This window comes from Pan troglodytes, chromosome 1 (genome assembly GCF_028858775.2).
Source record: "Pan troglodytes isolate AG18354 chromosome 1, NHGRI_mPanTro3-v2.0_pri, whole genome shotgun sequence".
Taxonomy (NCBI): Eukaryota; Metazoa; Chordata; class Mammalia; order Primates; family Hominidae; genus Pan; species Pan troglodytes.
Genome location: NC_072398.2, coordinates 194603211 through 194629208, shown reverse-complemented (window position 1 = coordinate 194629208; position 25998 = coordinate 194603211). Strand labels below are relative to the sequence as shown.

The 25998-nt window shown below is 50.0% G+C and overlaps 1 protein-coding gene and 1 long non-coding RNA gene across 28 annotated transcripts in view; one reads left to right on the top strand and one right to left on the bottom strand.

The window, feature by feature from the left end:
- Positions 1-23229, bottom strand: part of STK40 (serine/threonine kinase 40) — a 46234-nt gene extending 23005 nt beyond the window's left edge. For 2 of the 27 annotated variants that reach the window (XM_063808587.1, XM_063808838.1), the window contains exons 1-3: positions 23028-23214; positions 5123-5355; positions 297-565 (exon numbers count right to left, since the gene is read on the bottom strand). Coding sequence is in view for 6 of the 27 variants with exons in the window: in XM_063808868.1 (XP_063664938.1) it covers positions 297-565; positions 5123-5190 (337 nt within the window). In the remaining 21 variants the exon portion in view is untranslated. Of the gene's footprint in view, positions 1-296; positions 566-5118; positions 5356-10373; positions 11131-11882; positions 11989-23027 lie in introns of those variants that run through there. The other 25 variants (XM_024345707.3, XM_063808506.1, XM_054677582.2 and 22 more) reach the window with 23 other exon arrangements.
- A 226-nt stretch (positions 23230-23455) lies between these two features.
- LOC134807226 (uncharacterized) lies at positions 23456-25583 on the top strand. The gene is made up of 3 exons (XR_010147113.1): positions 23456-23628; positions 23720-23949; positions 24625-25583. It is a non-coding gene; the product is annotated as an uncharacterized LOC134807226 (long non-coding RNA).
- The last annotated feature ends 415 nt before the right edge of the window (positions 25584-25998 follow it).

Below are 25998 nucleotides of genomic sequence, written 5' to 3'. Positions count from 1 at the left end.
GCTGTTAACATTCAAGCATGTTTTTCCTGTGTGTGACTGTGTGTATGCTTATACAAAGTTTTATTATTACAAACATGTGGACCACACTGTAATGCTATTTTATGTTTCCTTTTTTCCCACCTAAAATACATTAAGGGAGGCCTGGCGCATTGACTCCATGCTTTTAATCCCAGCACTTAGGGAGGCCAAGGTGGGTGGATCACCTGAAGTCAGGAGTTCAAGGCCAGTCTGGCCAACATGGTGAAACCCCATCTCTACTAAAAATACAGAAATTAGCTGGTCCTGGTGGTGCACACCTGTAATCCCACCTACTTGGTGGCTGAGGCACGAGAATCGCTTGAACCCAGGACACGGAGTCTTCAGTGAGCTGAGATCACGCCACTGCACTTCAGCCTGGGCAACAGAGTAAGACTCTGTCTCAAAAAAAAAAATTAGCTGGGCATGATGGTGGGTGCCTGTCTCGGGAGGCTGAGGCAGGAAAATCGCTTGAACTGGGGAGGCGGAGGTTGCATGAGCTGAGATGGTGCCATTGTACTCCAGCCTAGGGGACACAGCAAGACTCCATCTTAAAACAAACAAAAACCATTAAGGATAAATTGTATAGTATGTGAAATACATCTCAATAAAGCTGTAAAAAACAAAACAAAAACCCATTAACATCCCTGCATCACAATATTCTTTTGCAACATCACTTGAAATAGCTACACAGGCTCCTTGGTACAAATATACAGTGATTTCTCTGACCATTCCCTATTTATGGACATCTAGGTTCTTTCCATTTAAAAAGAATTAGCCGGGCGCGGTGGCTCACGCCTGTAATACCAGCACTTTGGGAGGCCGAAGCGGGCGGATCACGAGGTCAGGAGATCGAGACCATCCTGGCTAACACGGTGAAACCCCGTCTCTACTAAAAATACAAAAAAAAAAAAATTAGCTGAGCATGGTGGCGGGCACCTGTAGTCCCAGCTACTCGGAAGGCTGAGGCAGGAGAATAGCGTGAACCTGGGAGGCGGAGCTTGCAGTGAGCCCAGATCGCACCACTGCACTCCAGCCTGGGTGACAGAGTGAGACTCTGTCTCAAAAAAAAAAAAAAAAAAAAGAATTAATAGTCACGCACATACAAGTATACATCTTGTCAGCCAGGCGCGGTGGCTCACACCTGTAATCCCGGCACTTTGGGAGGCCAAGGAGGGAAGATCACGAGGTCAGGAGATCGAGACCATCCTGGTTAACACGGTGAAACCCTGTCTCCACTAAAAATACAAAAAATTAGCCGGGTGTGGTGGTGGGCACCTGTAGTCCCAGCTACTCGGGAGGCTGAGGCAGGAGAATAGTGTGAACCCAGGAGGCGGAGCTTGCAGTGAGCCGAGATCGCGCCGCTGTACTCCAGCCTGGGCGACAGAGCAAGACTCCGTCTCAAAAGAAAAAACAACAACAACAAAAAAAGTATACATCTTGTCATACTTATCTGTCTCCCTCTGGATAAATTCCAAGAAGCAGAATTGCAGAGTCAAGTGGGGCACATTTTAAAAAAATCCCCATTAGGCTAATACAAGGGGGACATGTTTTTAAGGTATTTGACAGATGCTGCCAGGCTGCTTCCAGGATGGCTGTGCCAATTTACAGTCCAGTGAGTTCCAGAACTTGCACCAGGACTGAGTTATTTCCTTACTCTTATAAATGGCTAATTGGGTGGGCAAAAAAAGCATAGCATTTTAAAATCCATAATTCTTTCATTATATCTGAGGTTGAATTTGTTTCATATGCTTACTGGCTGTGTCTATTATTTCTTTTATGAATTTCCTTTATATTCTTTTTCTATTTTTTACTGCCATGTATTAGTGTTACTGATTTTTAGAAACTCTTTCTATGTAAGGATGTAACTGACATATAGCTTTTTCATCTTTTTTTTTTAATTAAAAAAATAAAAAGAAATGGTTAAGGGCTGGGTGCGGTGGCTCATGCCTGTAATCCCAGCACTTTGGGAGGCTGAGGCGGGAGGATTGCTTGAGCCCAGGAGTTCGAGACCAGCCTGGGCAACGTTGCGAGACCCATCTCAATAAAATTAATATAACATTTAAATTTTTTTAATTAAAATTAAAAATAAGGTTGACTTTTTATGTAAATATTTCTGTCTTTTCCTTTAGTTTGTTTTTGCTGATACTCCTGGAAGCCGTCTCCTACTCTGAGAACAGGTGTGTCTTCACCAGTAAGGTGAAATCCTCACATGCTATTGTTTTGGCCCTTATTCTTTTTTTTTTTTTTTTTTTGAGATGGAGTCTCGCTCTTGTTGCCCAGGCTGGAGTGCAATGGCATGATCTTGGCTCACCGCAACCTCCGCCTCCCAGGTTCAAGTGATTCTCCTGCTCAGCCTCCCAAGTAGCTGGGATTACAGGCATGTGCCACCACACCCACCTAATTTTGTATTTTTAGTAGAGATGGGGTTCTTCCATGTTGGTCAGGCTGGTCTCGAACTCCCGACCTCAGGCGATACGCCCGCCTCGGCCTCCCAAAGTGTTGGGATTACAGGCATGAGCACCGCGCCCGGCCTGTTTTGGCCCTTATTCTAAACCCTAGGAGACTGACTATATGTGGTGCACCAGAAAGTAAGAGGGATGATCCATTGCACTGCAGGTCTAATCTACCAGGCTCCCAATTTGTTTTCAGAGCTGTGCCACTGGGGAGCACAGCCATGACTTAATTTTGAGAATAACTAGGATTGTGTAACTCACTGAGCCCCAACAGTCCCCAGATGGAGCAGAAGCCACAGTTAGGCTTGGCTGGGCCTTCTGCCAAAGAGGCTCATGCTGGAAGCAGATTCAGTGTCATTCACATAAAAGCAGAGAAGGGTAAAACTGCTTCTAGAAATATCTTTAAAAGCTGGGCAGTAATGTGTCTGGCACTGTGTTCCTGCTCTTTGCTTGGCTAACTCCTACGCATCCTTCTCAATCTAAGTATCACTTCCTCAGAGAAGTCTTCCTTGATAACCTCATGACCAGTGGGTCCCAGTTAGTCTCACTCATGGTGGTCTGTAATTTTCCTCCATAGTACTTTCCAGATTTTGTAACTATGTATTTATTTGTGTTTATATGCTCAATGTCTGCCCCCCTCCACCAGAAAAATTCCACCACAACTAAAAATTTCACAAGGAAAAACAAATGTATAAACATATATATAAAACCACTGCAGCCCACTGCCAGGCCCAGCAGATACTCCATGAGTGAACGGATACCTTCCCTCCAGCTGGTGACAGTCATTGCCAGGGTCGGTGGCCCTGGGCCTGTCCTGCGCTGCCCACTGCTTCCAGTAGTAAGTTGGTATCACCACCCTTCTGATCCTGTTCTCTGTCTTCCCGGGAGCAGTAAGCCACCTCTTTCTTTCCCAGGTCCCTGGAGAGCACCATGGAGGCGCGTAACATCTGTGTAGACGCTGCCTACGCGCCTACGCACAGGCATGGTCTAGACAACAGTTTGCAGGGAGCAGCTGCAGCACAGACAATCAGTGGGCTCAGCCTGACCCGCCCCTCCCCCATCTCAGGATTCGACTCAAGCAACTGGCGTGGGAACTGCTCCAAGACACAGGCCGACAGAAGGATGGCAGCAGACGCGCAGGGAGACGAAAAAGATGCTTGCGGGGGAAGAGGGAGCAAGGCTGCCTCCCTTCCTGCCACCTCTTCATGCTACCCAGAGTTGACTGAAGCAAAGGAAGCGTCATGAAGAGGCAGGCCCAGAAAACCGGAAGCTGCTGCAGGCTTACTAGTAGGGTGAGCAAAGACACAGCTCCCAGGGACAGACCCCCCCTTTCCCTGCCCCATCCTCCAATCATCTGGCTATGCGTCCCTCCAGAGACACGCCTGCAAGTGGTCCACAAACACTCCTCTAGAGGGCCTGCTCAGAGGGACCCCGGCTTCACAGTGAGATCTGTGATGATGCCCCAGCTACTCTGGTCTCAGGAAGACTGGGAGCCCAGGTCCCCCCAGACACCTGGTCCTCAGGCTGGGGTGCATGGTCCACTACTCGGTGCCCCAGGAACTCAACAGTCCTTGCTTAGCAGTCTCCGGAGCTTTGAATCTGTTAACTCTTCTACATTCTTCTTTTTTCTTTCTTTTTTTTTTTTTTTTGAGACAGAGTCTTGCTCTGTTGCCCAGGCTGGAGTGCAATGGCGCAATCTCTGCTCACTGCAACCTCTGCCTCCCGGGCTCAAATGATTCTTCTGCTTCAGCCTCCCAAGTACCTGAGATTACAGGCACCTACCACCACACCCAGCTAATTTTTTTTTTTTTTTTTTTTTTTGTATTTTTAGTAGAGACAGGGTTTCACCATGTTGGCCAGGCTGGTCTTGAACTCCTGACCTTAGGTAATCCGCCTGCCTTGGCCTCCCAAAGTGCTGGGATTACAGACATGAGCCACCACACCTGGCCAACTCTTCTACATTCTATCCTCACAAGTCAGCACCAGTCCCCTTAGAACCTGAACTCAACAGGAAGCTGAGAGAGGCAACAATGAGGGTGAGGGGAGGAGGCCAGGAAAGAGCAAGAGCCCAGCTGGCACTCCGCCGTCCGCAGGCTGTAGCTGTGCCTGATTCTGAAAGCAGGGGGTTCCATTGCTTTGCCAAGCCTGGGGAGCAACTGTGGGCCTCAGTGTGAGAGGGCCTCACCTGTGGGACAGCTCCCACTGCGTGGCCTGAGTAGGGGGTACCTGATCTTACTCTGTCAATTTGGGGCTAAAGTCAACTCACCCTAAAGCTACCGGGCAACGTGAGCCCAGATCTCCCAGCAAGGCAGTGAAAGCCAGGCCATCAGAGCCACATAAGGGTTCCAAGGCTGAAGATGCCTGGAGTCCAGTGGTATAGTGTGACCAGGTCCAGGAGAGCTGTCAGGGATAGCTCTACCCCATGGTTCCACCTGGTAGACACACCAATCTCCAAAGGGATGAGGGGTACAAAGATGGCACTGAGCAGATGAAACGCCACCACTGATCTCCCCAGCTCAGTCTGTCCTCATGTCTACCCAACTACAAAGGAGCTGAAGCCTGGCCAAGGCATGGAGGGTCCCCCACTCTACACTGAGAAGCATCCCCACAGGCAGCCACATAGGAGCGCACACATGCTGGCAATTACCTACTTGACATACAGTAAGGGACTGTCCAGGATGAAGAGGCCGCCAGCCTCCCTGAATGGGTCTGTGGTCATGCTCCAGTTGGAGGTGAAGTGTGGGTGGTGGGGAGGAGTCTGGAATTCAGACCTGGTGCCTCCAGCTTAAGATCTCTTGGAGCAGGATTGCGGGAGGAGAGCAGAGCACATATATTGTGCTGTAAAACTTTTACTGCCGAAGGACATAGCTTCTGGGTGTGTGCACTGGTCAAAACAATTGAACAGCACAGTTAAAAGACATGTGAAATCACTGTGTGTAAATATACCTATATTTTTTAAAAGGCAAGCTGCAATCTTAACCAACTGGTCAAAGTTACTATCACCAGTAACAGAACAAACTGGCATCACACACCTCCTAACATGATGTCCTTAATAAACATGTACTACTCATGCTATATATATATATTTTTTCGAGACAGGGTCTTGCTCTGTCACCCAGACTGGAGTGCAGCTTCCACCTGCCAGGCCCAAGTGATTCTCCCACCTCAGCCTCCTGGGTAGCTGAGACTACTGGCACACATTACCATACCTGGCTAATTTTTAAAATTTTTTGTAGAGAGGAGGTCTTGCTATGTTGCATAGGCTGGTCTCGAATTCCTGGGCTAAAGTGATCCTCCCACCTTGGCCTCCCAAAGTGCTAGGATTACAGGCGTGAGCCACCACCCCCAATCTACTCATGCTATTTTTTTTTTCCAAAAATATATAATTTGAATCTAATCATGAAAGAAACCCAAATTGAAGGACATTCACAATAGGCCTGTATGTTTCAAAAACATCCATGTCAGACAGTTAAAAGAAAAGCTGAAGAATGATTCTAGATTAAAGGAGACTAAAGACATACAACAAAGAAATACAATGGGTGATCTGGGAGAAAAAAGGTATAAAAGACATGATTGGGCAACTGGTAAAATCTGAATATAGACTGTTCATTAGATAATAGTATTGTATCAGTTAAATTTCCTGAACTTGCAAATTGCATTGTGGTTCTACAGGAGAATGCCCTTGTTCTTAGGTGATACATACTCAAGTGTTTTGGGGTGAAGGGTCATGAAGTCTGTAACGTACTCTCAGGTCCCCCGAGGCAGAGGAGAAAATCCAACCTGCTCGAATAGCTCCCAAGACCTGATTCACAGGTTCAGAGGGACCTGTGGCTTGTGGGTACACAGCCCACAGTGGCAGAACTTGCAGTCTCATATATGTTGGGCAGAGCCAGCCTGGCATGAACAGGAATTCAGTCTTTTATGGCCCCCTCTCTTCAACACTGTGCTATTATCAAAGAATTGGTGGGGGCGGGGGGGGGGGGGCCTCCATGCAATCTCCAGGCCTGCCACCTGGTGGCGTCTTTCTGTAGTGCAGCTTCACAGGGTTTCTCTGCACCAGGTGCAGGATGGTGGGGCCCTGCTCTCCTCAGGCTGATCAGGAAGGATGCACTCCATGGGAAGAGCTCACCTCAGCCACCTGTGTAAGTGGGGCTGGGCAATCAGATCCCAGGAGGCTGCCGTCTCTCTGCCTGCTGTGGAGGTCCTCCAAGGGCTCCATGCTCTTCAGGAAGAACCCCAATTCCTCAGTGAGCCTAAGCAGACCTAGAATACTTCTCCAGGCTCACTGCCTTTATATGCACCCTAAATCCAGCCACACCAAATGACACAATCCCGAGTATGCCATGAACACCCCTGCCCCGCCCAACTCTCCCTGGTTGGCACATCCTTCTCCCTTGGTCCTCACTGAAATGTCACCTGCTGCAGAAAGTCTTCACAGAAGGCCTCCTGCCAAAGCTGGCTGCTCCTCCTCCAACCCCCAGAGCACCTGAGCACACCTCCGTCCCCTCCCACTGTGCTGCAACCATTGGTTTATCTGTCTGACTCCCCCATCTCAGGCTGTGGGCTCCCCTGAGGGAGCAACTCCAATCCACCGCTGCCTCCCTGCACCCAGCCCACTGCCTGGCGCAAAGCTGGAAGAGAACACAGTGTGGGGCTGTTTGCTGGGCATCTATAAGGCACCATGGTCCCTGCTGGGGCAGGAGACAGAGGCAGTTGAATAAAGAGGTACAAGGTGTCATTCACAGGACAACTCTGTCCAAGGAGGGGCCAGTGGCTGGAGTGGGACCCTGAAGAAAGTACACATGGTCAGACTAGCCAGTATCTGCCAAGTCATGGCTGGAGACAGGGTGCCACAGCTGTAGGTAACTGGGGCTGCACTGGATAGTCTGTCCAGGAAAAGTCCCATGTCAGAAATGCATGAGGCAGAATGGGGTCTAAGCTGGCTGATTACCGGGGGTTTTGCTTAGACAGCATTTGCTGCTGGAGAGCAACCCCTACTGAAGAATTAAACCTGTTCATAACATGCCTGCAGCTGTGCAGAAACCCTCACTGATGAAGGGATGGACCAGGCCCTGTGCGGGAGAATCCCCCAAATCCAGCCAAACGATCTGCTTTCCTGCGGCAAGATGTGGGGAGTGTGTGAGTGGCAGCCTGGCCTGTCCCTTCACACTGGTGACAGGTCCTCCAGGCCACTCCAGGTTTGTGGTGTGAATTCCAACCACTTGCGCTTCTCTGAAAAGAGAACTTCTGGCCTAACTATGCATTTATCTGACTACACCTGGGGTGAAATGATGACACTCTAGGTGAGTGATGTGAAATCTGAATGCACGATGCAACTGAGGTCACCACCCACGCTCTGCAGACCACCCGTGCACACTAGGTGGCTGCCAGGTCTCTTGTAGATTCCTGCGCACCTCTCTGGGTGGTGAATTTCAGACTTAAAACCCGGAAGGGCGGCTCACACTCTCAGATTAACTATCAGAACTAATTTTTACACATGGCTTTATAGTTTACAAAGCATTTGTGAATATAATCATCCCTCAATATCCATGGGGGATTGGTTCCAGGACCTCTGACAGATACCAAAATCCAAGGATGCTCAAGTCCCTAATATAAGATAATGTAGTATTTGCATATAACCTGTGCATATACTCCCGTACTACACTTTTTTTTTTTTTTGATGGAGTCTTGCTCTGTCACCCAGGCTGGAGTGCAGTGGCAAGATGTCGGCTCACTGTAACCTCCGCCTCCTGGGTTCAAGTGATTCTCATGCCCCAGGCTCCTGAGTAGCTGGGATTACAGGTGCATGCCACCATGCCCAGTTAATTTTTGTATTTTTAGTAGAGATAGGGTTTCACCATATTGACCAGGCTGGTCTCAAACTCCTGGACCTCAAGTGATCTGTCCACCTCGGCCTCCCAAAGTGCTGGGATTACAGGCGTGAGCCACCACGCCCAGCCCCATATACTTTAAATCATCTCTAGATTTATAATACCTAATACAACGGAAATGCTGTGTAGTTACTATACTGTATTAAGAAATAATGACAAGAAGGGCCAGGCGTGGTGGCTCACGCCTGTAATCCCAGCACTTTGGGAGGCTGAGGCGGGTGGATCATGAGGTCAGGAGATCGAGACCATCCTGGCTAACACGGTGAAACCCCGCTTCTACTAAAAATACAAAAAATTAGCCGGGCGTGCTGGTGGGTGCCTGTAGTCCCAGCTACTCGGGAGGCTGAGGCAGGAGAATGGCATGAACCCGGGAGGCAGAGCTTGCAGTGGGCCGAGATCAGATTGCACCACTGCACTCCAGCCTGGGTGACAGAGCGAGACTCCATCTCAAAAAAAAGAAATAATGACAAGAAAAAACAGTCTGGCTGGGTGCCATGGGTCATGCCTGTGTAATCACAGATCATGTGATCCTGCCACTGTACTCCAGCCTGCGTGACAGAGCAAGACCCTGTCTCCAAAAAAAAAAAAAAAAAAGGACTGCATGCGGTGGCTCAAACCTGTAATCCCAGCACTTTAGGGAGGCCGAGGCGGGCAAATCACCTGAGGTCAGGAGTTCGAGACCAGCCTGGCCAACATGGTGAAACCCCGTCTCTACCGAAAATACAAAAAAATTAGCAGGGCATGGCAGTGTTTGCCTGTAATCCCAGCTACTTGGGAGGCTGAGGCAGGAGAATTGCTTGAACCTGGAGGTGAAGGTTGCAGTGAGCCGAGATCACGCCACTGCACTCCAGCCTGGGTGACAGAGCAAGACTCCGTCTCAAAAAAAGAAAGAAAGAAAAAAATGTCTGTACATGTTTAGTCCAGACACAAGCATCCTTTTTTGTTCCTGAACATTTTTGATCCGCAGTTGGTTGAATCCACAGACGCAGAACCCACGGATGTGGAGGGCTGGTACATAATGATAACTGATCACCTCCCCACAACACACACACAAAACACAAAATTTTCTAGAAAAAGAAATTGAGCCCGGGCACGGTGGCTCATGCCTGTTACCCCAGCATTTTGGGAGGCTGAGGTGGGAGGATCACTTGAGCCCAGGAGTTCAAAGCTGGCACAGCTGGTAGACCCAGCTACTTGGGAGTTTTAGCTTGCTTAGTTTGGAGGACTGCTTGAGCGCAGGAGTTTGAGGCTGCGTGAGCCATGACAGCACCACTCTAGCCTGGGGGACAGAGTGAGACCTTGTCTCAAAAAAAAAAAAAAAAAAAAAAAAGAAAAGAAAGAAAAAGAAAAAAGAAATTGAGACTCAGAGCTGCCTGAAATCACCTGGCTAGCTGTTGGAAGAGCTGGGATATAAACACAGCTTTTTCAATGCTGAATCCCATATTCTTTTTCCCTGACTGCACTGCTTCCTCAACTGCCCCTTCTCCACCCAATGTCTGCATGGTTCCAGGCATGCCAAGCACAGACTTATTTATAAACAATCATTCTCCTGGAACCAGGGTGCTGTCAAGCCAGAAAGCTGCAGGTGAGCAGGGAGGGAGAGAGGTCATGCTTCCCTCAGAATGAGGCATTTCAGGGGCTGCTGAGTGGGGCTTCTCTGGAGAAAAGGGCTGAGTCAGAGGTGGGTTACTGAGATATCCCTCCACCAGCCAACAGGCAGCATCCCCCACCCTTCCCTGACACAAACACTCTGGGCGCCACCCCTGATGCACTTAATACTCACATGTAGATGCTTCTACCAGGGATACCTACAGACCTGCTCTCCATCCACAAAGGCAGTCCAGGAAACCCAGAGGAATTCACAGCTCAGAGAACCAAGGGTTTCAAGCCATGGACCAGTTATGCAAATGCCAATTGGGATAGCAAGATGGATTTGGGGGTCATGGAGGTCCGGGCTCAAATTTCAACTTCTGACACTCACTTATTTTGTGACTCTACACTAGTCACCTACCCTTCAGGGGCCTCAGTTTCCTCATCTGTAAAACAGAGATGGTAATATGCCTTCACAGGACAGCTGAATGATGCTGTGGCTGGCGGTGTCACCAGGTCTTTGCTGGGTGAAGGGTGGGTGCTCCCTGCTCCGTGCTGAGGCCGCTTCCCTGTGGCAAGTCTCTGCAGGTATGTCTTTTTTTCATTATCATTTGATGGGCACCCACCGCTTGCCAGAAACCATTCCCAGTGTTTCCCAGATTCTCTCTTTAACTCGCACCACTTTCTGATGTGGATTCTCCCCTTCTATTATTGAAAAAGCAAAGCCTAAAGACTGTGGCCCAGGTCAAGGCTCTGGTGAGGGCTTTTCCGCTGAGTCTGAATGACAGCCATCCCTGAAGAAGGCATGCACCCTCTCCCCGGGAGCTTGGTGGCTATGAGCAATCTCCTTAGGAACCCATTGGAAGCCATTTGCTTTGTGCTCAGGACAGATGCTGACAGGCTGGGGAGGCGGATAGAGAGGAGGATTAGTAATCCCTCGATTTCAGCCAGGACTCCCTGATGACAAAGATTCATGCATGTGCTGTCATCTTCACTGCTCCAAAACAGAGCGATGATTTTGTTCATTTTTAAAACGCAGGACATGTATAGCTCCAATTTGTCAAGAATACATAATATCACATCATTTAATGCATAATATCACATCTCCAAATGCTGCACTTTATTGCCTTGGGGGTTATAAGTGAACTGGCTGCTTCTAACCAGAGCTCTCTTTGTATAGGATGACCCCACCCCCTGAGGCCTGCTCTGCTCCCAGCCTGTGGGAGAGTACCTGCTGCAGCCAGAGAGGAAGTGACTCAGCCCAGTGGGAAGTGGGAGGGGCGGTCAGCAAGAGGGCCCTGCGCCCAGCCTGCTCCCCCAGCACATCCTCTGCCACCGCTGCCTTTCCTCAGCAGGACTCCAATGTGCTGAGCACAGCAGGCCTGGGGGCCAGGCAGGGCCTGCAAGTCCAGGGTCTGCAGCTTGGTGACCTAGCTCTAGTCTCCTCCAGGAAGCAAGGTTCATGAGTTAGCCCCACATAAGGAGACTGCGTAATCAGTGACATCCCTCCTCACCCCACTGCCCTGAGGAAGTCCCCACTGGGCTTTTCTGTGACCTCCTTTGGAGGCTGCAAAGAAAGCCTAGAAGCTAAAGGCCCCTGGCCAAGGGGGTGCATCCCAGAGAAATTCTGGAAGAAAAGTCTCAGGGCTGTGCACACAGAGGTAGAGAGAAGCTTTCTCTGCAGGCTCTCCTGGGGAAAAAATACATGGAGTTAGAGACCTGTCCCCATAGCCCTGAACCAGGCCGGCTGCTCCTGGGAGTAAAGGGCTTCACCAGCAGTCACGCTGAGAGCCACCAGAGCAGAATCCAGGGCAGCATTGCCAGCCCTGCCACCAGCTCTCCCCTCCCAAGGGCCTCCGGAAGCAGCTGATGTGACAACAAATAATCTGTCACTGTGTGTGGGTGTCAGAGGAGGAAGGGACAGACTTACAAGCTCTTTCTCTGGGCCGTACTGGCCTGGCCTCTCCATCCAGAGAGGTAGCCTGGGAAAGCAGCCAAGCACCCTGGCTTAGGGATGTTTGCGGTGGCCCCTTGGCTCTTCAGGGTGCCTTCTGCCATGCGCAGTGACGGCAGACTGAGTCACTGGCAGGTCTTCCCTGTCATACTGGCCTGCTCTGGCTCATTTGGACTAGAGGAGGAGATTGCAACAAGGGAGATCCTGGCATGGGCATGTGACTAAGAGTCCCCTCAGCTCCAACCATCAGTTGTTGCTTTGTGCAGTGACTCAGTCCTGGAATAAGGCCTGCCATGGGGTCCCATGTGGAGTTCAAGTTCTTACCACCCATGATAGCCCAAATCAGGCAAGGAGAAAGCAGCAAGCAACCGCAGAACAACTGGTTGATTCTAAAAGCCACCATTCTGTCCACTGTGTGACCCGGACACATGCTTCTCTGCTCTGCAGTCTTCTCATCTGGAGGACAGGGACAGCGCTACTCCCAAAAAGGGTTCCCTTCAGGATTGCCAGGGCCCAGTACATAGGAGGCACTAGACGCTTAACTTAGAAATGTTACGTTTCCTGGCCAGGTGTGATGGCTCACGTCTATCATCCCAGCACTTTAGGAGGCCGAGGCAGGTTGATCACCTGAGGTCAGGAGTTTGAGACCAGCATGGCCAACACAATGAAACCCCATTTCTACTAAAAATACAAAAATTAGCCGGGCATGGTGGTGGGTGCCTATAATCCCAGCTACTCAGGAGGCTGAGGCAGGAGAATCGCTTGAACCCAGGAGGTGGAGGCTGCAGTGAGCCGAGATCATGCCACTGCACTCCAGCCTGGGTGACAGAGCGAGACTCTGTCTCAAAAAAAAAAAAAAAAGAGAAATGTTATGTTTCCTTCTTTCTATCCCAGATTTCCAGAGTGATAGAGAGGAAAGCCCAGCCAGGCCAGACCTAGGTGCTGCGCTTCTCTTTATACTGTTTTCAACAGCAAAAATCACCACAATTATCCTGTGAGAAAGGCAGTCTGGACTGGGGCCAGCAAACTGCCTTTCCTTAACTGCCTCTGTTAAAAATTAAATTAAATTTCATAACTTTAGGCCAGGCGCGGTGGCTCACGCCTGTAATCCCAGCACTTTGGGAGGCTGAGGCGGGTGGATCACCTGAGGTCAGGAGTTTGAGACCAGCCTGGCCAACATGGCAAAACCCTGTCTCTACTAAAAATAACAAAAATTAGCTGGGCGTGGTGGTGCTTGCCTATAATCCCAGTGACTAGGGAGGCTGAGGCAGGAGAATCATTTGAACCCCAGAGGCGAAGGCTGCAGTGCGCTGAGATCGCGCCATTGCACTCCAGCCTGGGCAACAAGAGCAAAACTCCATCTCAAAAAAAAAAAAAAATTCACGACTTTGACAGTGAACAATACAATTCACTTTCTGAAGTTTGACTGAATGTTGAGGGCTATGGCTGCTCAGAGGGGCAACAGGCTGCCTGGTATGATTAGAAAAGCCAAGAGCAGGCGATCCCTTCAGAGTGCCCCTCTGTTGGCTTCACCTGCTCTGAATCACCAAGAGCTGGACACGGCAGATCACGAGGGCTGGACACGGCAGATCACGGGGGCCAGCAGCCACCACTGAAAGACTATGTCCATGCATTGAGGGCGTGTTCATTACCTGTCTGCTTATATGTAGGTCTCGAGAAGGGTCTGGTCCACCTCAGGCCTCCCAGGCTCTGCACAAGCCCAGAAGGTATGCAGAAAAAAGGTGTGAAACCATAGCCAACAAAGAAAAAGAAAATGTACCTGCCTTGGGCCCAGCAATGCCAGTTCCGGGGATGGATCCTGCAGATATACTCACACAGGTTCACAAAGATAATGTGCTCAACAAAAGTCCCTATAGAGCCACGTGTAGCAGCAAAAAACAAAACCATAAAAATCAACACACACACACACATGCCCCCAAGGCAGGAAACTATCTAAATGGCCATCCAGAGAGGACTGGTTAACTAATTATGTTCAGCTAGATAATGGATACTATGCAGCCTTTCCGACTAGGTCCACGCCTGCTGATAAAGATGTCTATGTTACCAAAATAAGCACACTGCAGGAATATATGTACAACATAATCCTACTTGGGTTAAAAAAGATTATACACACCTTTGAATATGCATAGGAAACTTCTAGAAGAAATTTTTTTTTTTTTTTTTTTTTGAGATGGAGTGCAGTGGTACAATCTCGGCTCATTTTAACTATCACCTCCCCGGTTCAAGCAATACTCTGCCTCAGCCTCCCGAGTAGCTGGGATTATAGGTGCTCACCACCACACCTGGCTAATTTTTGTATTTTTAGTAGAGACGGGGTTTCACCAGCTTGGCTAGGCTGGTCTTGAACTCCTAACCTCATGATCCACTCGCCTCGGCCTCCCAAAGTGCTGGGATTACTGGCATGAGCCACCGTGCCCAGCCTAGAAGAAATTTAAGTGGACACCTCCAGTCAATAGAACTAAAGGCCCAAGGAGGGGAGGGAGAGCTTTATTTTATATTCTCCCATATTATTTAACTATTGTACCATAAACTATTAAACTAACAATACTTTTTTAAAATCTAAAGATTTTCTGAACCCATTAGAATTATTAAGAGTAGTAGTGGAGCCAGGCGTGGTGGCTCACACCTGTAATCCCAGCACTTTGGGAGGCTGAGGTGGCGTATCATGAGGTCAGGAGTTCAAGACCAGCCTGGCCAACATGGTAAAACCCCATCTCTACTAAAAATACAAAAATTAGCCGGGTGTGGTGGCACTCGCCTGTAGTCCCAGCTACTCGGGAGGCTGAGGCAGGAGAATTGCTTGAACCTGGGAGGCGGAGGTTGCAGTGAGCCAAGACCATGCCATTGCACTCCAGCCTGGGCAACAGAGTGAGACTCCGTCTCAAAAAAAAAAAAAAAAAAAAAAAAAAAAAAAAAAAAAAAAAAAGTAGTAGTGGAATCAGGGGAGGCTGAGCCTCAGAGAAGGCAGACTTGAGAGAGTATGGCCTGGGAAGAGGTGTAAGCATAAGTGCCCTGGATGTGTGAGCTTGTGTGCCAATGCAATGGTGCAGCAAAAGAGTGAGAGGCAGAAGGACAAAGACAACACCCCTGCAGCTCTCCAGATAGGCTGCAAACATGCCTATAAGGAACTTCCTGCCTGCCCCCTGGCATCCATAAGGGCTGAAAACTGGCTCAGGATGCCTCTTTTGGGACACTCACAGGTTCACTGGCAAGAGCTCACCTGGGCCTTGCTGGAGCTGGCCCCTGGGTCCTGCCTGCCTGCCATGCACTAGGCTGAACGTGGTAGAGGCCATAAAGCCCTGTGTCTCATGACTACCTTAAGCGCAAGAATTGTTATGCCCATTTTACAGAGGAGGAAGCTGGGGTTGGAGACAGGAAGTGACTTGTTCAAGGTCACTCACTTCAGGTTCTGAAGCCACATCTGATCTGAGCCTAGGCCCTTAACTGCATGGTTGCAAGTCTCCTTGCCCACTACCCATAGGGCAGGTCAGGGAGGGACCTGTCTCAAGGCAGTGGCAGTTTCCATTTTTCAGGCAAAAAAAGGGACTGGTTCAGCTTTGGGGCTGGCTCTATGAGTCCAAGATTCTATGTGGGCTGGACTCCCTGGGACCAGAGCTTAGCCAGGATGGAGGAAGGGAACATGGGCTTTAGAGTCACACAAATGTGAGTTGGAAATCCCAGCTCTGCCCTTACTGGCTGTGTAATAGTAGACAGTCTTTTTACCCCGCTCTGAGCCTGAGTGTTCTCTGTAAAATAAGAGACAACCCTTACTTCCTTAGATTCAATAACGTATTGCAGTATTACAAAGGACCTGGGAGGTGGTGGGGCTTTTTTTCTTTTTTTTTTTTTTGAGACGGAGTCTTGCTCTGTCACCAGACTGGAGTGCAGTGACACGATCTTGGCTCACTGCAACCTCCGCCTCCTGGGTTCAAGCGATTCTCCTGCCTCAGCCTAATGAGTAGCTGGGACTACAGCCGTGCGCCACCACGCCTGGCTAATTTTTTGTATTTTAGTAGAGATGTGGTTTCACCATGTTGGCCAGGATGGTCTCGATCTCCTGAACTCGTGATCTGCCCGCCTCGGCCTCCCGAAGTGTTGAGATTACAGGCGTGAGCCACCGTGCCGGCCGGGCCTCCTTTTTTTGCTGGTTTCCTTCCTGTTTTTTCAGAAGGGACCACTCCAGGAGTCAGAAAAGAACACACACTATGAAACTTACCCCAAACTCAGTAATGCTGGAAGCGCCATACTTATTGCAAAAAGTAGCAGGACTCTTGCTCCCCAGGGTTGGCAGATGCCAGCAACAGGATTCTAAAAGCCCCACGGAATGCTGGGCTACACCAGGCCCAAGGTCCCCAAGGCGCTGAACCGAGCTTCTCCCTAGAAGCACTGCTGTCCCCTCAACACACCTCACATCAGCTCTGCCCCAGAGAGAAATGACAAGCACATCAGTCCTGCTCTTGCCAATTCCCACTACAATGACCAGTCCACTCTCTCTTCCTTCTGGACCCTTGCATCCAGACTTCCTAAAGGCTGAAGATCTTCTATCTCTTTTGCCAAGTAGGCGGCAGTGTGTAAACATATTTAGAGGGGACAGCTTTATTCTGCATGCCAAGACCCCTTCTCAGTTTTTCTACCTCTGGTGCTTTCCAACAACTAGAGTTCCTTTGAAACCGTCAGGCCTGTAGACTGCTAAGTTCTAGGGAGCCTGAACTCACACCCAAGACTGACTGTCATGGCCAGGAGAGAATGAACACCGTTGGGTTGTAGCCTCTTTTTTTTTTTTTTTTGAAACGGAGTCTCGCTCTCTCGCCCAGGCTGGAGGGCAGTCACTGCAAGCTCCGCCTCCTGGGTTCACGTCATTCTCCTGCCTCAGCCTCCCGAGTAGCTGGGCCTACAGGTGCCCACCACCACGTCCGGCTAATTTTTTGTATTTTTAGTAGATACAGGGTTTTACCGTGTTAGCCAGGATGGTCTCGATCTCCTGACCTCGTGATCTGCCTGCCTCGGCCTCCTAAAGTGCTGGGATTACAGGTGTGAGCCACCGTGCCCGGCCTGGGTTGTAGCCTCTTTAGGGAGCGGGAACACCTGTGTTCCCCTCAGGACGTACGACCTCAACCCAAAAGAACAGATTCACTTGCTGGGGGAAAAATAAGGCTGCCCCAATTTATTAAAAGGAGACCTAGAAATTCTTTAACAATAATAATAATAAAGGATAGTCTTTGAGGCAGCAATTCACTTCTAGAAATTTATCCTGCAGATGATACCTAAGGTGGGCAAAATCATATGTATGAAGAAAGTCACTTCAGCAGAAGTGTTTAGAGAGTAGAATGCAGAAAATAACCCAAGTGTTTGTTAGCAGAGAGCTTGTTGAATAAATTACACTCACAGTGGGACACATCATAGCCACAAATGACCCAGACCTGCATGTGCCAAAGTGGAACTATCTCTAAGATAGTAAGTAAATCACAGCAAGCAATTGCATCCTTTCCCCTCTTGGATCTTGATTACAGAGCCTGGGAGGATATGCGGGGGCTGCTGTGGGCCCTCGACTACCTTCGAGGTCAGAGTCTCACCTGAGCAGGTGGAGGAGAAAGAAATGCTCTTGTTTCAGATCATTTTCTCGTTTACTTTCTTTACACCACAAACCCAAGGACAAATCATGTAAAAAAATCTCCCAAATTCCAAAGGGCCTGTTTGAAGGCCCGCCCACCAGCACACCCCTCACTATAGTCCAATCCAGCTGAGGGACAGCTTCTGGCTCCCTTAGAACTTCAAGGGTCAAGGACACTGGGCAGCTTTCTCTCCCTTCCCTGAAGGTTCTGAGCAAGTCCTGGGTGGCCTCTGGCAGATATCAGTCCTTCCTGAGAAGAAGGACTGAATCTGCTGAGCCAGCTTCAGGCAGCAAATCCAATTTCCAGACCTCTCTCTAGATAAGATCTCCAGGGGGCACTGAGAAAGCCTCTCTCCCCTGAGGGTCTCTGCTGTTCAGGACCCCATCACTGGGCTGTAGTATGCTGAATCGGGGTGGATATTGCCAGAGGGAAGGGTTGCTCTTAGGGCTATTGGAAGGCTGAAGATTTATCGCTTTATAGATGTGAAACATGAAGAGGTTCACCTCCCTGGTTAAATCTGGGCAGAGGAAAGGTGAAGGAAGGAAAGCTGCCCTTCTCCCAGGTGCTGATTCAGGTGAAAGCAAAGGGAAGCCTGGCCCAAGTCCAGACAGGGGTCTACAAGACCTTCCAACTGATCCTCTCCCGAGAGGGTGTGCCCAGGGTTTACTGAACGAAGCTGGCAGATTTCACTGGCCATTATCTTCTCCTTGAGCCATCCCTATCTCTGCACTATCACTCACTCTGTCACCCAAACCAAGGACCTCAAGGTTACCTGTCACCATTCCTCCTCCCTCTGGCATCACTTCCAAACACTCCCAGAGTCCAGTTGATTTCCCCCCAAACAGCTCATCTCTGCTCTTCTTCTCAACCCTATTGCCTCTGCCCTGATCCAAGCCCCTCTCAGCCCTTGCTGGGATTACTGCAACAGCCTCCTATGGGGACTCCAACCTCTCCCCAACCCACTCCATCCTCCAAAGCAGATGCAGGTCTAATGGTATGTTTCCTCCACTTAATGCAAGGCATCCATCACCAACAGAATACAAAATTCAAGCATCTGAGCCCTAGTGCCTGCCTACCTCTCAGGCACATCCTGCAGTCAGTCCCTTCACACTCTGGGCTAGAACTCCTGTGGTTCCTAAAGTGCCACACAAATTACCACATATCCGTGCTTGTGCCAGGCTGCTCCCCCTGCCTGGAGGGCTTCATAGACCCCCAGAAAACTCTATTCATTCTTCACGATCCAATTCAAGTTCTTTTTTTGAGACAGGGTCTCACTCTGTTGTCCAGGCTCAAGTGCAGTGGTGTGATTACAGCTTACTGGGAGTTGGGAACTCCCAGGTTCAAGTGATCCTCCCACTTCAGCCTTCCAAGTAGCTGGAACTACAGGTACATGCCACCACGCTTAACTAACTTTTTTCTTTTTTAATTTTTGTAGAGATGGGGTCCCACTATGTTGGCCAGGCTGGTCTTCAATTTCTGGGCTCAAGCGATCCTCCTGCCTCGGCCTCCCAAAGTGTTGGGATTACAGGTGTGAGCTGCTGTGCCCAGTCCCAGTTCAAGTTCTAAGGGCTCTCTGAAGTTCTCCCCAGTCTCCTCATCCTAGAGCTCGATCACTTCTTCCACTGGGTTCCCCCACATGCTATAGACTTCTGTGAGAGACTTGCCAAACTGTGCACATGTTAACTGGTTAGGAGCCTGCCCCTAGATCACAACCTCCTCCATGGTAGGGCCTGCCTCTCCATCCTCCTCCTGCCCCCAGGACCCAGCAGAGCCCCAGCCACACATGGGAGCTCACGTATGTGGAATCAGGGCTCTGTATTTTGAGCTACCACACTCATCAGTGTGTGTGATGCCTCTTGATGCTGCTTATTCAGGTACCAGACTAGGGTTGCTAGCAGGGACACACAGAGAAGAAATTCTAAATACATTTACTCCCATGTATACTTTTTTTTTTTGAGACAGGGTCTCACTGTGTCACCTAAACTGGAATGCAGTGGTGCAATCTCGGCTCACTGCACCCTTGATCTCCTGGGCTTAAGAGATCCTTCCACCTCAGCCTCCCTAGTAGCTGGGACTACAGGTGCGTATGACCATGCCCAGCTAATTTTTGTATTTTTTGTAGAGAAGGGTTTCGCCATGTTGCCCAGACTGGTCTTGAACTCCTAGGCTCAAGCGATCTGCCCATCTCGGCCTCCCAAAGTGCAGGGATTACAGGCATTAGCCACCGCGCCTGGCCAACCCATGTATACTTTAAAGTACTATTTTTTTCTCAGCAGTCCTACTTCTATTTTTAAAAATAGTTCTTTTAAAGAGCCAAGCTGAATCATCTGCATGGCTCCCATACAGACTGGGTAAACTCCCCTTAGATTTTCTTTTCAGAAAGAATAAAATAAAACTCTGTGATCTTGTGATCCCTCAGGACACTTCTGACAGCTCAATGGGACATAGTTCTAGTTGCCATGAATTGCTGCAACTAATTCCTAAAAGTTCTTTCCTGTAGCCTGTAATAAGAGCTAACATTTACTACTCAGTGTCTGTTTAGTACTCATCCTGTAACATCTTACTTACTCCTCACAACTGCCCTATTAGGAAGGTACTCTTATTGTCCCCATTTTACAGATGAGAAAGCTGGGGTGGAGAGAATAAGTAATCCCTAGTGACCAGCAGGGATAGAAGTAGAACACAGATCTGTCTGATGGCAGAGCCAAATAAGCTTTTTTTTTGAGACACAGTTTCGCTCTTGTTGCCCAGGCTGGAGTGCAATGGTGCGATTTTGGTTCACTGCAACCTCCGCCTCCCAGGTTCAAGAGATTCTCCTGTCTCAGCCTCCTGAGTAGCTGGGATTACAAGCATGCACCACCACGTCCGGCTAATTTTGTATTTTTAGTAGAGAAGGGGTTTCTCCATGTTAGACTGGTCTTGAACTCCTGACCTCAGGTGATCTGCCCACTTCGGCCTCCTAAAGTGCTGGGATTACAGGCGTGAGCCATCATACCCGGCCTCAAATAACCTCTTAACTATTACAATCTACTGCCTTCCCCAAAGGTCAGATTAAAAGCACAAGTTAGCAAACACAGCACCCTTTACAACTGGCCTTCTGAGAGGGCAGTCTTGTCTCTCCAGCTGCTCTAGCAACCTACAATCCCAGGAAGAGAGGGGCACATGTGCCAGGCACTTCTGCGCCAGGCAGAGAAGCCCAGGCCAATGCAGGAGCTTGCCATCTGGCACTGGTTGCACATGATGCTTCCTCAGCAAAGATCCATCGCCCCAGCACCAACTCTCCTCTCTCAGAAGCCTAGGTTTGTCTCCGAAGAGTTCTCCAGCCCTTCAGTCGCTCCTGTCCTCCTCCTTCCCTCCTCTACTGGGACTCCAGTGAAATCTTTCTAAAATATGTAACCAATCATGTCATTCCTCTGCTTCAGACCTTTTCACTTGCTCCCGGCTGCCCTGGGCATGATATCTCAAATTGCTAATATGGCATTCTTTCATGAACCTATACTGCTTCACTTGCACCATATCAACTTCCATACCACTAGATTGAACAATCTGAGATTTCTGGAATAAACTGAGTTTATTTGTCTATCTCGCTCTCAAAGTATTCATTCTCACCTGGCTAAGCCTCCCCTCCTCTCCTTTTAGACTCAGCTCCAGCATCACTTCTGCCAAGCCTTTTCATGGCACACTCCCGTCCCCACCCCACCCCCAAGGCTGAGCTCGCAGCTTTCTCCCTTTCTCCACTGGGCTCCCACAGTACTCTGTTGCTGCTGCTATTAGCTTCTTCTTCTTCTTCTTTTTTTTTTTTTTTTTTTTTTTGAGACAGAGTCTCACTCTGTTACTCAGGCTGGAGTGCAGTGGCTTGATCTCGGCTCACTGCAACCTCTGCCTCACAGGTTCAAGCAATTCTCCTGCCTCAGCCTCCCGAGTAGCTGGGATTACAGGCCTGTGCCACCATGCCCAGCTAATTTTTCTATTTTCAGTAGAGATGGGGTTTCACCATGTTAGCCAGGCTGGTCTTGAACTCCTGACCTCAGGTGATCCGCCCGCCTCGGCTTCCCAAAGTGTTGGGATTACAGGCATGAGCCACGGCGCCTGGCCACTACTAGCTTCTTTAGACCACATTTCAACCATTTGTTTACAGGTCAATTTCCCTTAATTAGACTGTATGCTCCTTGAAATAAAAATAGATAACATTTATTGAATTCTTATTACGTGGCAAACATGGTTGTATGTTTTACATGTTGACTTTTTACTCTTCATAATATCTCTCTCTGTTATCATCCTTGTTTTATAGATGAAGACACTGAGGCACAGGGAGACTAAGCAATGTGCCCAGGTACACACAGCTGGAAAGTTGCTGAGCCAGAATTTGAACTCAGGAAGTCTGGCTCCAAAGCCTACTCTTAACCACTATGCTGTCTAGCACTTGCCTCTAGGCAAGGACTCTTGTTGTGGTCATGTGAGAAATGAATGAATGAATGAATGAGGACTGTCTAGATTAACCCAACCAACAACTTGCACAGCACGGCCATTAGGAAGCACTAAAGGAGCTCACAGGCACTGTTTACAAACAAGATTATTTTGGCCCTACAATTACACATTCTGCTCTTCCTTATCTCACGCAAAACTACTTAAAGAGGGAAAGGCGCCCAGCCCAGTATGCCTACCCTCTTCCCCACTGGTTCTCAAAACCAAAGCAAAGCCAACCGGTTTCCTCCGGTGACTTAAAACAGAGCAAAGTCTATCCTGCCACACAGAGGGCGGCTGTCATCTCTTCCTTCCGCTAACAAAAGGGCTTCAAACCTGGGGATTGGGGTGGGCAGAGAACTCGGCATCAGGAATCCGAATGTCCCTACCTACTGGCTGGAAGGCGGGGCCAAGTGGCGTGGGAATGGGCGGGCCTGACCGGCTCGGCAGGTGAAACACTGACCACAGCAAGCTCTCCTTGGAAAAGGCCGGCCAAACGTGGCCTTGGCAAGCAGGTAGCTGTGACTCGTACCTGAACGCCGCCCGGGATATGAAAATTCCCCAGCAGCGGTAGCGCCCGTGCCAGAGTGAGGGCTCTTGGAGGAAGCCCTGGCTGGCCCTCCCTGGGGACTCGTTCTAACTATCAAGTCACCCTCGGGATTAGGAGGGAAACACGGAGAGGCAGAAGGTGTCTTTTTGGAAAGATCTGGCTGGATTCACACGCCGGTTGCTTCACTCACTGGCTGGGTGACTCTAGGCAAAGCTGGCAGTGCCCACTTCCCAGAGCTGCGGCTGGGACTGAAGCTCCCGCGGCCTCCCGGTACCCGGCGCGAGGCAGCCCTCGCCCCTGCCGCCGGGGAAGGGCAGAGCCCCCAGCGGAGGAGGGGGCATTCGCCGGGGCCATTTCTGCTGCACTCAGATGGCTTCAGGCTGTCACTCCGATTCCACCGCCGCGGCCGCCGGGGCCCGCCCCGCCTACCCGCAACCCCCACCCGGCTCCCCGCTCCGGGACCCCTGCCCTCACCTTCGCCGGGTGGTCAGAGCTATTCGCCCATAGTCCGTAGCCCAGAGCCGGGGCTGCTCGGCTCTCCGTCCCGGGTGGCCGGGGCCGGGCTGGAGGCGTGCGAGTCTCTCACCGCCGCCTCCCAGCGCAGCCACCCGAGCCGCCGCCGCCGCCGCCGCCTCCCTCCATGGCTGCGGCGCCGCCACCTGACAACGGAAGTGACGCACCGCCCCCTCCTCCCCAGCCTTAGCCGCGGCCCCGCCCCCCCGGGCCCCGCCCTCCGCCTGCGTCTCCAGCCCCACGGCTTTCGGATTGGGGCGCCATCTTGACGATGGGCGGAAGACTTCAGGCAAGAGGCCAGAGTCCGATTGAGGATTGGTTCAGGGTGGGGTCTGGGCGAAACCTGTTACACGATTGGAGGCCGAGGCTCTAATGGGGCGGCACTTACTGCTGATCTATATCTGCGGCGAGGCTGGGACGGAGGCACCGCCCCGCCCGACCCCACAGAACCTCGCGGGCCCTACACTCCCCCTGCCGAGGTTGAAGTCCCCAGCGGTTGGAAGATCGGCCAATTGTAGTGTATTTATCAGAAAAGTGACTCATCCTTGATCCTCATTTCCCGGTTTGTGGAACTCTGTGAGGAAAGCACTGCAGTTAGGCTCAATAAAAGACAGAAATTCCTGTCGCAGCGCTCATAATTCATTTCTCTCTAGGTCTGTCGCCTTTGTAGAAACCCCGAGGATGGCAACCTTCAACCTGGAGATCCCTGAAGCCTTGACCAGGGAGGTTTACAGTGAAGCGTTCCTATTAGCGACTACAGCTATCTAACCTCAGTTCCTCCTGCTGCAGTTTCGGTCCCTTTCTCCTCCTCCTCCAGCAACCACGCCCTCCATGAATCAGCTTCTTGCACCAGCAGATGAGCCCTTTAAAGGGATTGCATCAGGCAAGTGACTCACTGGGGCCCTCTAAGAGCCTGGCTTCCCTCCCTTGGCATGCAGAAGCAGCTAGAAGGGCTCAGTGGCAGCAGCACCAGCGGCCGTAGCCCCACTCCCTTGTCCCAGAGGTGTGAGTCAGGGTGTTTGCTGCTTATGATGTCTAACTCTTGGCTGTCTTTCCAGCTGTCCCCTGGGTCACTCTATATCCATGTGTGGGCACACGTGTCTAAGCTTGTGTGCACTGCTGGGTTTTCCTAGGATGTGTGGCCACTTGTGTGTATGTGCATTTGTCATCTCCACATAGGCAGTGCCAGGACACAAGAGCTGATATGAGTGAAGTCTGGCTGCCTCTACCTGTGTCCTTTGTCTCTGAATGTCTGGTGCCCACTGAGCTGCTGATGGGGCTGACTAACAAGAGTAATCAGAACAGCTCCCACCGTTGTGCCACACTCTGCATGGAGCACTTGAGACAGTATTAGGTAGGAGGCTGTTTACAGCTGAGGAAGCCAGTGCTCAGAGAAGGAAATTAATGTGCCCAAACACACACAGCTAATAATGGCAGGGCTAGGATTCAAATCAAGTCTGATGGATTCCAAAAAACTTGGCTTTGAATCCCTGCTGCATCACTTACAAGCTGGGTGACTATGTGCAAATTGCCCAATCTTCCCCTTCTGTCCAAACAGGGATAACGCTTGGGGGATCACTGTGAGGACTCGGAGTTATAGAAACAGCTTTTTGCAAGACGCAGCGAGCACTCATACTCATCTCAGTTGAAGGGCTTCAATGAGGTGGGTGACCAAAAGACAGGCATAAAGAAGGCCCCAGCCCAGCAAGCTCCACTCTCTGACAAAACAAAAAGCCTAGGGATTCCGGAAGCCCTGACTCTGACAAAAATGAGTTCTGGGTTTTCCAGAGCTCTAATTATCAGCTAGATGAATCACTCTGCGCTGACACCACCATTCCTACCCCCAGGAGACTCTCAGCTGATTGAAAATATAGGATTTTAACAAAGGAGAGGAGGAGGAACAGAAAGCTAGGAGGAGAAGAAGTAATGAATAGAAACCAAAGGTGCCAGCCAGAGGAAATGAGAAACTGTCATCAGGACACTAGCATGAGGAGAACGCTGGGACACACACACACACACACACTCACACTCACACTCACGCTGACATACTCTTGCTGGCTCTCCAACTCTAGGCTTACGGCAGACGGTGCTGCCATAACAAAGTGACGGCTGTCACAACAGCATGAGATGGTGGCTTGACAAGGTATAGGCAGATCTGCCTATCACAGAAGGAGGGAAAGAGACCTTCAACCTCCAGGGGCTTCCTCAGGCTTCTGAACCCTCGTCTCCATTACTGGTTGGCTCTGGCTTCTCTTTGTCACCAAATCGCAAGGCCTAAATCTGGCAAATTTTGAGTGTCAGACCTACACCCTGTGGCTAGGTACCACCACTGTGGTGAACAAAGTCACCTCTTATACTCTGTCATCAGTATGATGCCAAGAGTGCTGGGAAACAGAATAGCACAGCAGTTAAGATCATCGAGTTGGAGTCGCACAGACCTAAGTTCAAATCCCCATTCTGTTGTTCACCTTGAGCAGGCCACATAAATTCCTTGAGCCGGTTTGCTCAAATGTAAAATGGTGCTATTAATATATGGGGTTTTTATAATGATATAATAAGATTACTTTCAGGGCTGGGCGCAGTGGCTCACTCCTGTAATCCCAGCACTTTGGGAGGCCGAGGTGGGTGGATTGTCTGAGGTCAGGAGTTCGAGACCAGCCTGGCTAACATGGCAAAACCCCGTCTCTACTGAAAATACAAAAATTAGCTGGACGTGGTGGCTGGTGCCTGTAATCCCAGCTACTTGAGAGGCTGAGCGGGGGGAATCACTTGAACCTGGGAGGCGGAGGTCACAGTGAGCCAAGATCGCACCATTGCACTCCAGCTCAGGCAACAAGAGTGAAACCCCATCTCAAAAAAAAAAAAAAAAAAAAAAAGGATTATTTTCATTCCACAAGATTGATGGAGTGCCCACTATGTGCAGAGCACTGAG